Below are 15,331 nucleotides of genomic sequence, written 5' to 3' on the forward strand. Positions count from 1 at the left end.
TTGCAATATATACGTGTTTAACAGTGTCACGATTTTGAATGTTCGCTGTTTTTAAATACTTGTTTTATTACATAATATTAAATTTTATTACAATTATGTTTTAATTGTGTTATTTTCCGCAACATTTATGTTACTATAGTGTTTGTATGAATACGACGCTGAATTCATTTTTTGGTTAGCGTGATTCCATGAAATTCTTGCTCATTTATCGTATCTGAAAATGATAGAAATCATTATATAGAATTATAGTCAAGAATACATAATAATAGTTGAAATGTTTAATTACATCAATCAGTGTACAAATTAAAAAATGATGTTTTATATCGTAAAAGTAGTAACAATATATTGTGTTATGTTATTATGTGATGTTCTATCCGCCAGAATACTTTGTGTTTTTCCAATGCCGTCAATAAGTCATCAAAAAGTATTTCGTCCATTAACAAAAGAATTGGCAAGAAGAGGGCACGAAGTTGTTGTGATCACTCCTGATCCTGGTTTCCCTAAAGGAAAAACGCCCGCAAATTTAACCGAAATTGATATTCATGATATATCATATAAAGAATGGCAAAAAATGTTTGAGAGCCATACAGGTGATAAAAATGACATGCATCATATTATGGAATTACTATTTCAACGTATCACAGAAACTTTTGAAAAGCAGATACAGACACCTGACGTACAAAGACTCATAAAGGAAGAGAATAATAAGTTTGATTTATTAATTCTTGAGGCGTGTATTCGTCCTAGTTTAGGACTAGCACATGTATTCAAAGTCCCGGTAATCCATTTCAGTTCTTTTGGTGCAGTTTCTGCTCAATACAATTTATTTGGCGCCCCAATGCATCCAATATTGTATCCTAGCGCACCTAGACTCAGAATATATGATTTAACTTTATGGGAAAAAGCAAAAGAATATTACAATTATTTTTACATGGACTGGTTGATAAAAAAAACAGCGGATTATGACTACGAAATGGTAAAACGCAACTTTGGCAATGATGCGCCTTCATTTGATGAATTGTATAATCGCATAGAGTTACTATTTTTAAATGAACATCACATATGGGCTGATAATCATCCAGTCCCTCCTAATATCGTTTTTATTGGTGGAATAGAGGAAACTCAAAAGAATAACCTTTCTAGGGTAAGTTTTACACTACCTTTATATGAATAACTCGATAGTGCATACCATGATATTTTCTTAACCATAGTATAAAATTGTATTGTTCGGTATTGGAAATTAGTGGTAAGATATTATTCGAATATTTCTTCGGAGACATGAGGTATGAATTCTATTCTTCGGTTGTCTTGGTCTTTTTGATAGGTTGATCTACGTAAAAGTTTTGCTATAGGTCAGTTTTAAAATATCAAAGTTAATGCCAAAAACAATTACTTGATTTAGTTCTTTTAAATTGTGAATGTGTGTGAATGAATGTCAAAATTATATATTTACAATTTACCATCAATGCTGAGAAGATGTGGCAAGATTATATTGGCACTCTATTAAATCACCTAATATTTATGATATCAAAAATTATTATAAAAATTCGATATTTTTATATAATCCAGGGTCCTGATGTTTGTTTCCAGTGACCTCCAAAACTAATGAACGGATTTTTATGGGTTATTACTTCATGGAGTGCAGATTAGTCCAACTTACGAAATAGGATATTTTTTATTTCGATTTGGGACCCATAATTATTTTATTATCCAATATTTATTTTGTATAGACATATTTTGAGAAAGAGATATGACAATACTGTGAACATCAACAATCTAAATTACATAAAGTAATCTGAAAAGAGAAAGTAAAACAATTATAAATAAAAGCGATTACGCAATACCAAATTGAAAATTTATTGTAACTTTTTAGCTGTCTCGTTTTAATGAATATTATGAATGATTGTGGTCGGTATATTTTTATTTTACACTGTAGCATTTAAAACTACATTAGATTAGAAACTACACGACACGCCACAAGTTACGATATCATCCCCACCATCTGGATGTGTGGCGGTCCTCCACAGTGCGGTTTTCAAGGAGCTTTCTTCCTCGTACTACGAAGCTGTGGAATGAGCTTCCTTGTGCGGTGTTTCTGGGACGATACGACATGGGAACCTTCAAGAAAAGCGCGTACACCTTCCTTAAAGGCCGGCAACGCTCTTGTGATTCCTCTGGTGTTGCAGGAGAGTGTGGGCGGCGGTGATCACTTAACACCAGGTGACCCGTACGCTCGTTTGTCCTCCTATTCCATAAAAAAAAAATAGATATTAACAATAAACTACAATCTAAGGCGTATCTTGACTGATTTATATATCGATAATATTTTTCATTTGTTTTATTTCGTGCAAAATGGTCCCAAAAAATATTTCAGCACGAAAAATTAGAGCCCTATATCTAATCTAAATGTATATATAAATTCCGTGACACGTTGTTTGTCCGAGATGGACTCCTAAACTAATGAACGGATTTAAATGGGGATTACTTCAAGCAGTGCAGTTTGGTCCAACTTGAGAGACAGGATAGTTTTCATTTCGATTTGAGACCCATAATTATTTTTGATTCCAATATTTGTTTTGTATGGACATGTTATCTATGAGAGAGAGTTTATTGACGCTTGGTTTGACAGTTCTGTTGTGAAACAATTTCACTGTAACAATAGGAAGCACATTTTATGAACTAATTCTTGATGTTGTGAAATATTATTGACAAATTCATAAAAAATCAGTACTTTATTTATTATTGTCAGAACAACGTCTGTCGGGTCAGCTTGTATATATATATATAAATATATCGATGATCCACTTGCACCAACTCCTTCACACAAGCTATCTTAAGAGTACTTGACCTGTTCGATATTGTTCATCCTCTTGCTTAGTCGTGGAATGAATGGTAAGATTTTAAATGACAATTTATTTACAAGACCTAATAGATTTCATGAAAGATAGAACACATTGAATTCTACAGATCTTACTTACGTCGCAATCTTACTATAAAATCAGACTTTTTTGACAATCATAATTAATTTTCAAAAACAAAATTAGCATTAATTACTACTCACGTGAGATATCTGTCAGTGAAAGTTGACGCAAAATCGTTCCAGGCGATGCCGATATTGGCCAAAACGTACAGATACGTTGCATTGCCGATATTAAAATCGCGATACAAAAGTAACTATTGATCGTAGATGGGTGAAACTTTGTTGTATGTATTTTTAATGCTGACTCATAATCAAACAAATTAAAAAAAAAATGTCAAAAAAAATAAAAAAAAAATTTCGTGTGGACCACCCTTAACATTTAGGGGGGTGAAAAATAGATGTTGTCCGATTCTCAGACCTACCCCATATGCACTGAAAATTTCATGAGAATCGGTGAAGCCGTTTCGGAGGAGTTCAAAGTTTAACACCATGACACGAGAATTTTATATATTAGATTAAAATAGAACCTGTAATTCTTGATTTAAAAGAATGAGTTCTTGCCATTTCTTCTCGTTAAAGCTAAGCATTTTCATCAATAATGATTTTCATTTAATACTTAAGTATTGATATAATCAATTAATTTAATATTAATGTATTTTTATTTCAAAAAAATTCTGAAGTGGTGGTAATTTTTTTTTTATGGAATAGGAGGACAAACGAGCGTACGGGTCACCTGGTGTTAAGTGATCACCGCTGCCCACATTCTCTTGCAACACCAGAGGAATCACAAGAGCGTTGCCGGCCTTTAAGGAAGGTGTACGCGCTTTTTTTGAAGGTACCCATGTCGTATCGTCCCGGAAACACCACACAAGGAAGCTCATTCCACAGCTTTGTAGTACGAGGAAGAAAGCTTCTTGAAAACCGCACTGTGGAGGACCGCCACACATCCAGATGGTGGGGATGATATCCTAACTTGTGGCGTGTCGTGCGAAGGTGATATAAATAAAATAAAAATATATGTAGAAATATATGTAAAATATATATATATATATATAGGTTAATGTAAAAAGAAAAAAAATACATTCATAAGTGTCGTTTTCTTGACCTAATTTAATTTGAATTTTCATTTGATTTGATTATGTATAAAATGGACATGCATATTATATACAAAATCATTTATTTTTATTGATACATACCTAAATATTTTCTGATCAGACTGACATGACAAACAGACGCATTGTATAGATGGACCCAATTAAAACCAACATGCACACACTCACTCACACACACACACACACACACAATTAATTGTAATTTGTAAAATATGGTTTTTAATCATTTCTGTTTATTTCTATATTGTTTACTAAATAAAATGTATCTGCTAAGGAAGTTGCGAGATATTCCCGATACAAGTGTCCTAAGACAACTTACTGGGAAGTCTCAACCACTAAAATGTATATGTGATCTTTGAAATAAACGAAATTTATTATTTATTATTTAAATATTGACACGGGAGTGGGTCAGGGATTGGAAATAATACTCCGCTTATAGGAACGAGTCTTTATTTGCGTTCACTTTTTCTGAACTTGCACTTGCCGGTCTGCCGCTGTTCCTTTTGTGGGCGGCGGTACCTTCAACGCGTCACACTGCACCGAACACTAGGTCTCTTCTATCTTCTTCTTCTTGGAACACTTCCACTTTTCACTACTTCTTCTTTTCTTCTTCTTCTTCTTCTTTACACTTTCGAGTCAGAACTAGATCTGCCGTAGGCCACGCTTAGTACGGCTTATATACCCCCGGATCTGTTCCATTTTCAAAATGGAAATGATCTTTAAATTTAAATTGTACTAGAAAATTCTTTTAACTATTTTTATCCTGCTTACACATTTTCCATCCCTTTTTTTCTGTTCGATTTGATCCTGAACTTACTAGAAATTTCCATTAACTTTACAAAACCCAAAAAATTCCATACACTGGTAGGTGTATCGAACCCGGGTCTACAGCGTTTAAAGTAAACAATTTTCCGCTGAGCTACGAATATTGCTGACGGAGCTGTTGAAATTAACAATGTCTTGAAGTTTGACAACTCTCGTCATATACTTCGAAGCGTTGCTACGCAACAATATGATAAGTTTGTTAACATTCATACTAATTAAGGTGTAATTCTATCTATAACAGGAGTTACAGCATTATTTGGATTCGTCGAGATATGGAGTGATTTACGTCAGTTTTGGAACTAACATAATGCCTTCGTTATTGCCACGTGATAAGATAAATGTTATGGCCAAGGTGCTATCTGAAATACCTTACGATATCCTGTGGAAATGGGACTCAGGCACTGTACCGTCCAATTCCAGTAATATAAAGTTTTCAAAGTGGGTGCCTCAAGCTGATCTTCTCCGTAAGTAATAGCCTAAATACACAGTCGGTTCGGCCGGACCAAATATATTGAAAAGCTAGGTATTATTTGAGAGTGTTACCTACAAACTTATGTTTATTTTATATTATATTATTGAATAATAGCTATATAATGTGTATTAATAACGTTTTTAATTAATTTCTTTTGATCTCATCTACTGACAGAACAGAGCGTGCTCGCCTTTTGGCCGTGACACAAAATGAGTCGGGCTTTTGGTTACAAGCCTTGCCTTCTGCGCTGATTTGAACGCTACTTGACAATATGACACTGTCAATATGCGTATCAATCCGGCTAGATATAAAACTGAATGAACCACATCAATATAGATGTGGCGTTCAGGTAGATGCTCTTGGACGTCACGGGTTATCCTGCCTAAAATCGGCAGGCCGTATCAGTCGTCACGCCAGCATTAATATATAATATAATAAATTCTAAATTAATTAATTCATTAATGAATCATCCGCAGGGCATTTGCGCTCTTAATATACCAGCTGTTTTATAGCCAAATGGCAAGCGTCCTGATGGAATGACGCTGGTGGCTTGGGCACGGGGAAGGGCGCTGGTGTGGGACGCGACTTGCATCGACACTCTGGCTCCTTCTCATGTCCAAGCTAGGTTAGTTGATACTGGGCTGCTGCTTCGACTGCCGAAGACAGCAAGCGTCGTAAATATGTTGGTTTCAGTGAGTCATACATGTTTGTGCCGTTTGGTATCGAGGCACTTGGCCCGTGGGGCCCAGAGGCGCCTATCTGCGCGCCTTAATAAGGCTACTAGAAACCTAAGCGCTGCCAGCTATTTCGGTCAACGGATTAGCCTTGCTATCCAACGCGGTAATGCTGCCAGTATTCTTGGTACGCTTCCACGTAAAGATAGTTTTAATTTTATGTAGTCATAGTATTGTAAATACAGTTATAAGATTTGTTTTGTTTAAATATTATTAATGACGTATAAATATAAATATCCAGAGGACCGAGCCTTCCTCAGATTTTTAAGAAGGTACAAAACTAGAAACAAAAACAAAAAACTAACAGGATTCGCACCGGGGTCTTCTGCTTTCCGGATCACCTAATGTCCCATCTTTAGTATTCTTTAAAAATATTTTGATAATTGACTCCTCAATCAATAAAATATAGATTTAAACAATGTTTCTGAATTAAACGATAACTTATTTTTTTTTTTTTTTTCATTTAATATATTTCTATTTCTATGTCGTTTCTCAGCGGTAGTGAAAAATGTTTTAATTTTTTAGTGTATCTACTTCTGTTTCCACATACATATTTTATGTCCACTGCTGGACAAAGGCCTCCCCCAAAGATTGCCATAACGGTCGGTTCTGCGCTGCCCTCATCCAACCTACTTCTATTTATTCAGTTATTATTTCTTTTTCAGATCTACTTACTTCAAAAATCCCTCGCAAAATAAATCCTATCTATCTAAGACTTCATCAAGTGGGAGAGATGTAAAACTACTGAAACTACCTGATACTCAGACTCAATCTTTATAATGATTTACATGTAGTAGAATTTACTCCAACTAAATCTATTACCTACTAAGTGATGTAGTAGGAGTAGAACTTACTATAGATGAAGTACTCGTTTGCAGCAGTACCAACTAACACCTCATCTATTTCTGTTTAATAATATGTAAAATTGTTATTTTCCCTTAGATCTAAAGGGTGAGGTTTTAAGTGTTATAACAGGCACGATTTATTCTTATTATGTCTCATTGTGACCTGCGCACATGTGGACGGGTTCTTTCGCTACACTTAAGGCTAGGGTTAGGCTAGGGCTACTATGGATGCGAGTTCTGACGAAAATTTGTTCTGACGAGTTCTGACGGATTCGTCAGAAGAAACAAACGCCTGGTATCCAATGACAGTGTTTACACTGGCAACGGTGAACGCGTCAGAACATGCACGACGTCGTCAGAACCACTCGAGCGTTCAAACGAGTTTGATTTTTTCGCACGACCTGCGTCTGTGAATATCGAGTGATTTGGTTTCCACCATGGATAACGATAAATTGATCAGTCTCGTGTACGAGAACAGGTGTTTGTGGGATATAAGAGACAAAAATTATCACAACAGATATATTTCTCTAAAAGTTGCTACAGAACTCAACACTACATTTTGAACGATACTTTGTCGTCTCTTATAGAAAATAACTCGTTGACATGCTCTGTCTTTCCACCATTTAACAATAATAATTTAAATAATGGACTTTCAAGAAAATCAAATTCATCAAATTCGTCCATCTTCGCTGGACGGCAGAAACGAACTGACTATCAGAATAACAAAAACGCGCACAGTGTAAACGCATTGTTCTGACGAGGATTTCGGACGTACTCGTCAGAACAAATTTTCGTCAGAACTCGCATCCATAGTAACATAGCCTAAGTTGTTTTAACGACTTGTCATTGTTACTGCAAAAAAGCTGAAGTATAATTAGTTAGAAGTACAAATATTTCATCCATAATTTCAACCGCTGTCTTATGAATTTTCGATCAGGGCACGTGTCCTGACGCGAGTCAAGCATTTTATACCCATCCCAAGAAAAGTGCTCAACGCCGCTAAGATGTTTTCACTTCAAAAACATATAAAATTCTTTATAAAAAATCCTCAACACCTTAGTCATTTTTGAGACCCTTCGTTATGTCCTTTTCTATTAATTTTCATTCGACTACTTGCCATTGCTCTTGAACAAAAAAAAGCTATATTTAAAACACGAATATATAATAGCAACTGTATAATGTTATATTACAGTAAAAATTTTATTTTTATTTATTCATAAAGGCTTACCAACTAAATACAATTTATTAACTTATGCACTAAGAATTAAGCAAATATAATAAAATAGTTTAAATGTACTTAAATTATAGGTAGGCACAACAATACTATATGAAATACATGTGATATTTTAAAATCTAAAATCTATAAATTTTGGAGAGCAATATAAATTTGTTTTTTAAAATTAAGAAAGTTTGAAAAGAAGATATCAATGTTTTCATCTATATTAAAAATGCAATTATATAATTGTAACATTAGCTGTACAGGAGAGTTTAAGCCATAATTACTGTGGTGGAATTTAATGTGCATTGGGGAAAAAAGTACAATTTTTTAAAATTTCCACTCCTTTTAAAAAGTATATCTTCAAGAACGTGGTACCTACGTGGTGCCGCTCAGAATTTTGGGATTTTTCAAGAATCATTGCATTGTAATGGGTTGGGCGTATCAATTACTATCAGCTGAACGGCCTGCTCGTCTCGTCCCTTATTTTCGTATTAAAAAAAGTCTTACATTTTGGTACATAATACCATTGTTTTAAACTTTTAGGACATTCGAAGGTCAAATTATTCATAACTCAAGGAGGTCTGCACTCAACTCAAGAAGCTATTAGCGCAGGGGTTCCAATGATTGGAATGCCAATGTTAGGAGATCAATGGTATAACGTTGAGAAATATCTGAATCATAAATTTGGATTACAGTTGGATATAATGACAATTACAGAAGAAACGCTATCACAATCCTTGGACAAAATTCTATATGACCCCAGGTGAGTGCAAACATAACTCCAACCACGCCTATCTGTCAGCCCTACCCCTATAGGCAAAGAATATGGACTAACGGCCGTTCCCAATATACAATCTACAAATAGAGATAAATTAGTACCTTCTACTGTCAGTAATTAGCTGTCGATAATCTGAAGCTGTCCCAATATAACCGATAAGTCATTCTTATCGCCTTATATTGGGACGCGTGAATTGCATTTTCCATACAAACTTCTATCGCTGGTAAGCTATACGTCGTCCCATTGGCAGACAGCGTGTACGGATAAGGTGAGTTAAGTTTATTGGGACAGAATAGTCAACGATAGTTACGATTTTTATCTCAATAAGGCCACAACCGGAAATAGACTAAATATTGGGAACGGCCGTTAGACATGCCTTTCTGTACTTATTTATGGATCAAAAATACACGCCTAGGTTTTAGTCATACACTTTGAATATATTAATGTGTGACGAATTTCCAAATTAAGTTTCTGGTCTATAATAAAACTGCTTGCTTCATGACAACAATTATAATATTTTAATCACTCTTGTTTATACACAAACAAAATTTGAAAAAAAAAATTATGAACGATGCGGGACTCGAACTCACGACCTCTCGCGTCCCGTGCGAGTGCTCTTTCAACTGAGCTAAACGTTCGAGTGATGTATCGTCATAAAATCTTCTATATTTTGTTCAGCTCTCAGGTTTTGGGTTCATCTACAGGATCTACTATACAATTTATAACCTGCTCAACCCCAACATTTGCATATTGGGAAATTGACTTGAGATGTTTTTAAAATGATAACCCTCACTTCTGGGATACACAAATAAAATTTTTGTTATTTGTTGTAATTTCTAAATGAAAATTGAAATTTTTGTTTTCAAATTTTATTTGTGTATTAATCCCAGAAGTGAAGGTTATCATTTTAAAAACATAACAAATTCTTGACTCTTGTTTATTCTTCCACAATTACTAACAATTGCACAGCTGAATATTGAACGTCTTTCTCCAACCAGATGCTTAATCAGAATGCCCCCACTTTTTTTTCGAAAGAGGAAAATACATTTACGTATTTAGGCCCCGAAACGGGGTCAATATGTCGGACTCGAGTAAAAACTTCCTCTATGCTGTTAACCCTGAAGGCTTTTACAGCTACACAGGACGTGGCCCGTGGAGGCCGCAAAGACTACGCAACAACAGTCGCGGGGCGTCTCCTAAGAAGACTCGAACCTTGAACCAGCTGTGTGCTTGTGGGAAGGAGAGAGAATAAAAATAAAGATGAAAGATGAGAAAATGAGAAGAACACACTCGCCGGCGAGTGTGTTGATGTAGTGTGTGTATGTAAGGGTGTATTTATGTGTTTATGAATGAATGTTTGTATGTATGTAAATAGTGTACGTGGTGTATGTCAGTCCGCCAGTCAGTCCCTGTGTGAGTGTGAGTGGAGCGAAACGATTTCAGGACGAGGACTAACGTCTCGTCGGGTATCAAGAGAATGTGTGCTGTATCTAGGTCGCGGGCCGCTGGCCATCGTCAGAGTGACGAGTGCCAGTGGTTTGCGGTGGTTGACCGCGCCTACGTGTGCGAAGGCAGTGTGTGCGTGCCTGTGTCGGTGTTTGTGTGGGTGTCGCGTTCGCGATGGTGATGTCGTCATCCGGGTCTACCGTGACGTGCCTGGGACGTCTTATTGGGTTGAGACTATGGTGAAGCGGGGTGTACCCACATGCCTTCCTAACCAAGATGTTGGGATGGTTAGGCGCCTTGTATAAGTAGCGTCGCGAGATCTCTTTAAAGTGATGAGCTATTGTCGGAAGCTCAAGATCGCGGTGAAGGTCTACGTTTCGGATGAACCACGGAGCTCCGGTTGCCGTGCGCGTGAATTTATATTAAACTACTTGCAAACGACGTAAGTAGCTCGGTCGGGTGTGCGCGAATACGACGCATGCGTATGACAGTATGGGCTGTATGATGGTTTTGATCAGCGTTACTTTGTGTTTGAGTGGAAGTTTTGTTTGTCCACACACATGTGGACAAATCGGGCTCTATTGCATACCGAGTTTCTAGCTCGTTCTTCTCTAAGAAAATCTGCCTTCCGAATGAGCTGTGTAAAAAATTATATATTTATAGTGTAATGTAATTAACCTTTAAAATAAAATTATTTTGATATGATTTGATTTGATATTGCAGTTGTTTCATCTATCTCTAAACACTGTCCATCAATTTTCAATGTTTTATTTTATAATAGCATAAATATAAACTCTTTACTAGCTTAAATATTTTTCTTGCTTGGTCTTTGATTACAGTTACAAGCAGAATATAGTAAGGATGGGGAACATAATGAAACAACATCCTGTCAAGCCTTTAAATCTTGCTGTTTGGTGGGTGGAGCATATATTACGACATGGAGGAAAACATTTAAGGGCACCTACACACGGCAGTCTGACAATTTTACAATATTACGAGATACCAATAATATTATTTGTAGTTTTAACTACAATTTTAATATTAACTGTTATTACAACTTGCATGTATTTTAGCTTATCATGTTTTATAAGGAGTATCAAAAATAATCTTATTATCAAATTTAAATTTAAAAAATCTTGATCTATATAATATAATATTAATAATATGTTATTGATTTTGTTGTTATTATGTTACTTGTAATTGTTGTAAGTATCTAAGGAAACAAAAGTGATTGTTTTATGATATTTTTTATTCTTCTGTGATAGTTTTAATGTTGATACATAATTTAAGAAAAGCAGGGGTTTACTTATCAATGTATACTACGACGTTAGAAGATTTTAAGACGTGTAGAATTAAAAAATAATGGTTATTTACTAATGTGACACAACTCTAGTAACTGATTCTTCAATCATTTGAATATAAAATTACTTTAATAATTATGTCGGTCAATGTTGCTGAATTTACCATAAAAACTACATTTGTATTTATTTACTATATAATTTATAATCATTATTAGAATCATGATGTTGCAGTATATAATTAAACAAGATTTTTTACATTAATTTTATTTGTTACAAAAAATATCCTCATAATATGATAATATGTATCATAATTAGAAATGTTTAAAGCTTGTAAGGCGAAATATAATTTATTTAGTTTAAATACCACTTTTTTATCATTTAAAATAAGTACCTATGAAAGTTTGTTATTTTGTTTTTCATATATTTTTTAAGCTCATAAAACTCGGTTAATAAATACATAATATGTATGTATAAACTATAATGTTATTATAGACCACGACTTTGGAAAAGTTGAGCTTAAATGAGACTAGATCAAGAAACGATATGAAAGTGTGTGTGGAAGTCGGTCACGGAAAGGCCCCGTAGAACAATTATTGGGGACGTTTTGAAAAAAGGAAAGGTCCGAAGCACCTGGAACTGGCGAGCATGTTTGTAAAGTGCTATGTATGTAGAGGAAGCGTCTTTGTAAGGATAGAAGCAAGTGGCATTATGTTTTGGCTAGCCCGACGGGAAAATGGCGTGAATGTAGTAGGCCAAGAAACTCGTCACTCTCATAAATCATCAAAATATTCAAAATTACATTAAGGCGACACTAAATGCCGGCGACCTTGAGCGATATGAGTTCACGGCTCCTATGTAACAAAACAAATATTTTCAAAATTCTTGCGTCGAAAATTTAACATTTTAACAGGCGCAAACAGTTTAATTGCTTACAATCCTCATTATTGATTGCTAATCTTTATAAATGTACCAACACAAAAAAGTAAAAGCTTTAAGAACAACTTTTATGAGAGCAGTATACTAAACAAATGCATCATGCCAAAAAAAACTTGTTTAACTGCAAACAAAACTGGTAGTTCATAATAGCTCTGGAGTGTTAAGTTTAACAGCAAGCATTAGCAGCCTACAAGTAAGACTTAAGGGTATGTATAACATGATAAAGTAGTGTTTATAGCTCCAAATGCTACATTTTCACAACAAAACTTGTCTAAAAACATCTTGTTGGCGTGTTTTCTGCTTACTCTTCGCCTTAAATTAATGTTGTTCTCTGCAATCCAATGGGAGGCTAATTTGCACAGGATGCCGGCTAGATTATGGGTACCACAACGGCGTTTATGCCGTGAAGCAGTAATGTGTAAGCATTACTGTGTTTTGCTCTGAAGGGCACCGTAGCTAGTGAAATACTGGGCAAATGAGACTTTACATCTTATGCCTCAAGGTGACGAACGCAATTGTAGTGCAGCTTAGAATTTTTGCTTTTTCAAGAATCCTGAGTGGCAGGCTAGGTGGGTACCAAAGCAGCTTTTTTCTTCCGTGAAGCAGTGTGCAAGAATTATTGTGTTTTGGTTCTAGAGACAGAGCGTGTTACTGTCGAATCATTAGGAGAACCTCTTACCTCGTCATGCTTTCTCAAAAAAGCTGTGCTGTTAATAATTGTACATAACCTGTTTCTTATCCCGATTAAAATATCATGTTTTTTGATCCATTACGTAATTAAATAAAAACTAATTTATCAGCGAAAGTGAATGCAAATGTATAAAGTGTAATAACTTGCAACATTTGGTAGAACAATAAAATAAACAATGCACGTTCAATATAAGCGTTTGAAAGAAAAATATTTTTTTAATATTTGACATATTTTTTACTCAATAGTATATAACACAGTTTACATTAAGGGCCACATCATCAGATATATTATCATGGTTAAATTTTTTGGCATAACCAAGTGCGCGATATTATGTTGTGGTCCGGTGGCGGGCGAATGGTACGGGCGTGAAGCAGGTTGGACAACTGCGGGCGGGGGAGTTGTTAATATTAAATGACCTACAGGTCACATCAAAAGTTGCAGTTTCAATTACTATCAACTAATAGCAGAGTCAAACCTAAAATATGGCAAGCCTACATTTGGGCACACCATGTATTTCCCATGGCCAGCTCTACATGGTTTGCTCACGGGTTTATAGGAGTATATTGCAGTAGCTATCTATAACTTTTGCATTCCCATATATCATCATATACATTCGTACCTATCTATCCTTACAAACTAAAGCGTTTATTGTACCAATTAGTGAGATCATCATAAGAAATTGCTCCAATTAACATATTACACAATTTAGATGATCGTACACTTATAACTGGAGAATTGCTGTACCAATTTTCATGATTTTTAAACTGTTGGATTTGTCTTCGTCCCGAATAGCAGAATAATATAAAATTATTGAAATATTTACAAAAAATATTTTATCTCTGGCTCTACTGAACCGATTTTGAAAATTCTGTTACCAACATAAAGCCACATTTTTGTGAGTGTCATAGCCTATAATTTATTAACCTGAAAGAATGAAAAGACTTTTTCGTGGTACTTTGATTTAGTCGGAGATAAAACGGCTGAACGCTAAAAATAATTTATATGGCAAAACAACGTTTTCTAGGTCATCATCAGCCGGAAGACGTCCACTGCTGGACAAAGATCTCCACGACGATCGGCGATGATGATCCTGCGATGCCCTCCTCCAACGTATTCCGGCGATCTTGACCAGATAGTCGGTCCATCTTGGGGTCTACCAACACTGCGTCTTCCGGTACGTGGTCGCCATTCGAGGACTATTCTGCCTCACCGGCCATCTGTCCGTCGAATTATGTGTACTGCCCACTGGCCACTTCAGTTTCGCAATCATTTGGACTATGTCGGTGACTTTGGTTCTCCTGTGGCTCTCCTCATTTCTTATTCGATCTCGCAGGGAAACTCCGAGCATAGCCCTTCCCCTTGCTCAGAATTCCTCATAAGATTTCCGGGTCAGCTAGTACTAAATAAATATTTAAAATTAATTTTGAAATATAGTGTGAACATAGACTGGGACGTACATTTACAATTAAATTCAGAAGTATGCAGAACTAATAGATTTAGTAACATGCAATTCCTTTTTAAAATAAGACTGGGTAATGTATTGAATTAAAAATATGGCCCTACTTTTTGATTCAGTTGTTTTTGAAATTTTATTTATTTATAGCATCAATGAACCACAAATGAATTTCATGTATCTTTCATACATACCTCACGCTCGCAATGAAAAAGCCCAAAAAATACGCGACAGGTTTGTAAAGAAAAATATTAAAAATGAACTAGGTTTTCCTTGTTATGAGTCTTTATACATCCATAAAAGAATATGAAATGATAGCTAAGGGCGAATGTCTTTCTTCATATATATACATATAGGCGGCTTGTTCGTATATATTCTTGTTGCGAAATTTCTTCTCGTATATATTAAGATGAATGTTATATGTTAACTGCATACTTCTTTACATTTCACAGGTTTAGGTTAATGTTCTTTAACAGATGTTTCTTAAACCTCAAACACACCAAAACTCGCTAAACTCATGTATCAATATTATTTACTTATAACTTATTAATATCCGGACGACCGAACCTTGATCAGATATTTTAGAATGTACAAAACTT

The 15,331-nt window shown here is 35.2% G+C and overlaps 1 protein-coding gene across 1 annotated transcript; it reads left to right on the plus strand.

Annotated features, from left to right (window-relative positions):
* Positions 1–310: 310 nt before the first annotated feature.
* On the plus strand, positions 311–11,329 carry LOC126979349 (UDP-glucosyltransferase 2-like; the record flags this gene model as incomplete). Its single annotated transcript, XM_050828591.1, has 4 exons — positions 311–1,144; positions 5,099–5,321; positions 8,671–8,890; positions 11,191–11,329. Coding segments are annotated over exons 1-4 (1,416 nt in total), but the record flags the coding sequence as incomplete, so codon positions are not given.
* Between the last annotated feature and the right edge of the window lie 4,002 nt (positions 11,330–15,331).

The sequence above is a fragment of the Leptidea sinapis genome, chromosome 3, assembly GCF_905404315.1.
Source record: "Leptidea sinapis chromosome 3, ilLepSina1.1, whole genome shotgun sequence".
Classification (NCBI taxonomy): domain Eukaryota; kingdom Metazoa; phylum Arthropoda; class Insecta; order Lepidoptera; family Pieridae; genus Leptidea; species Leptidea sinapis.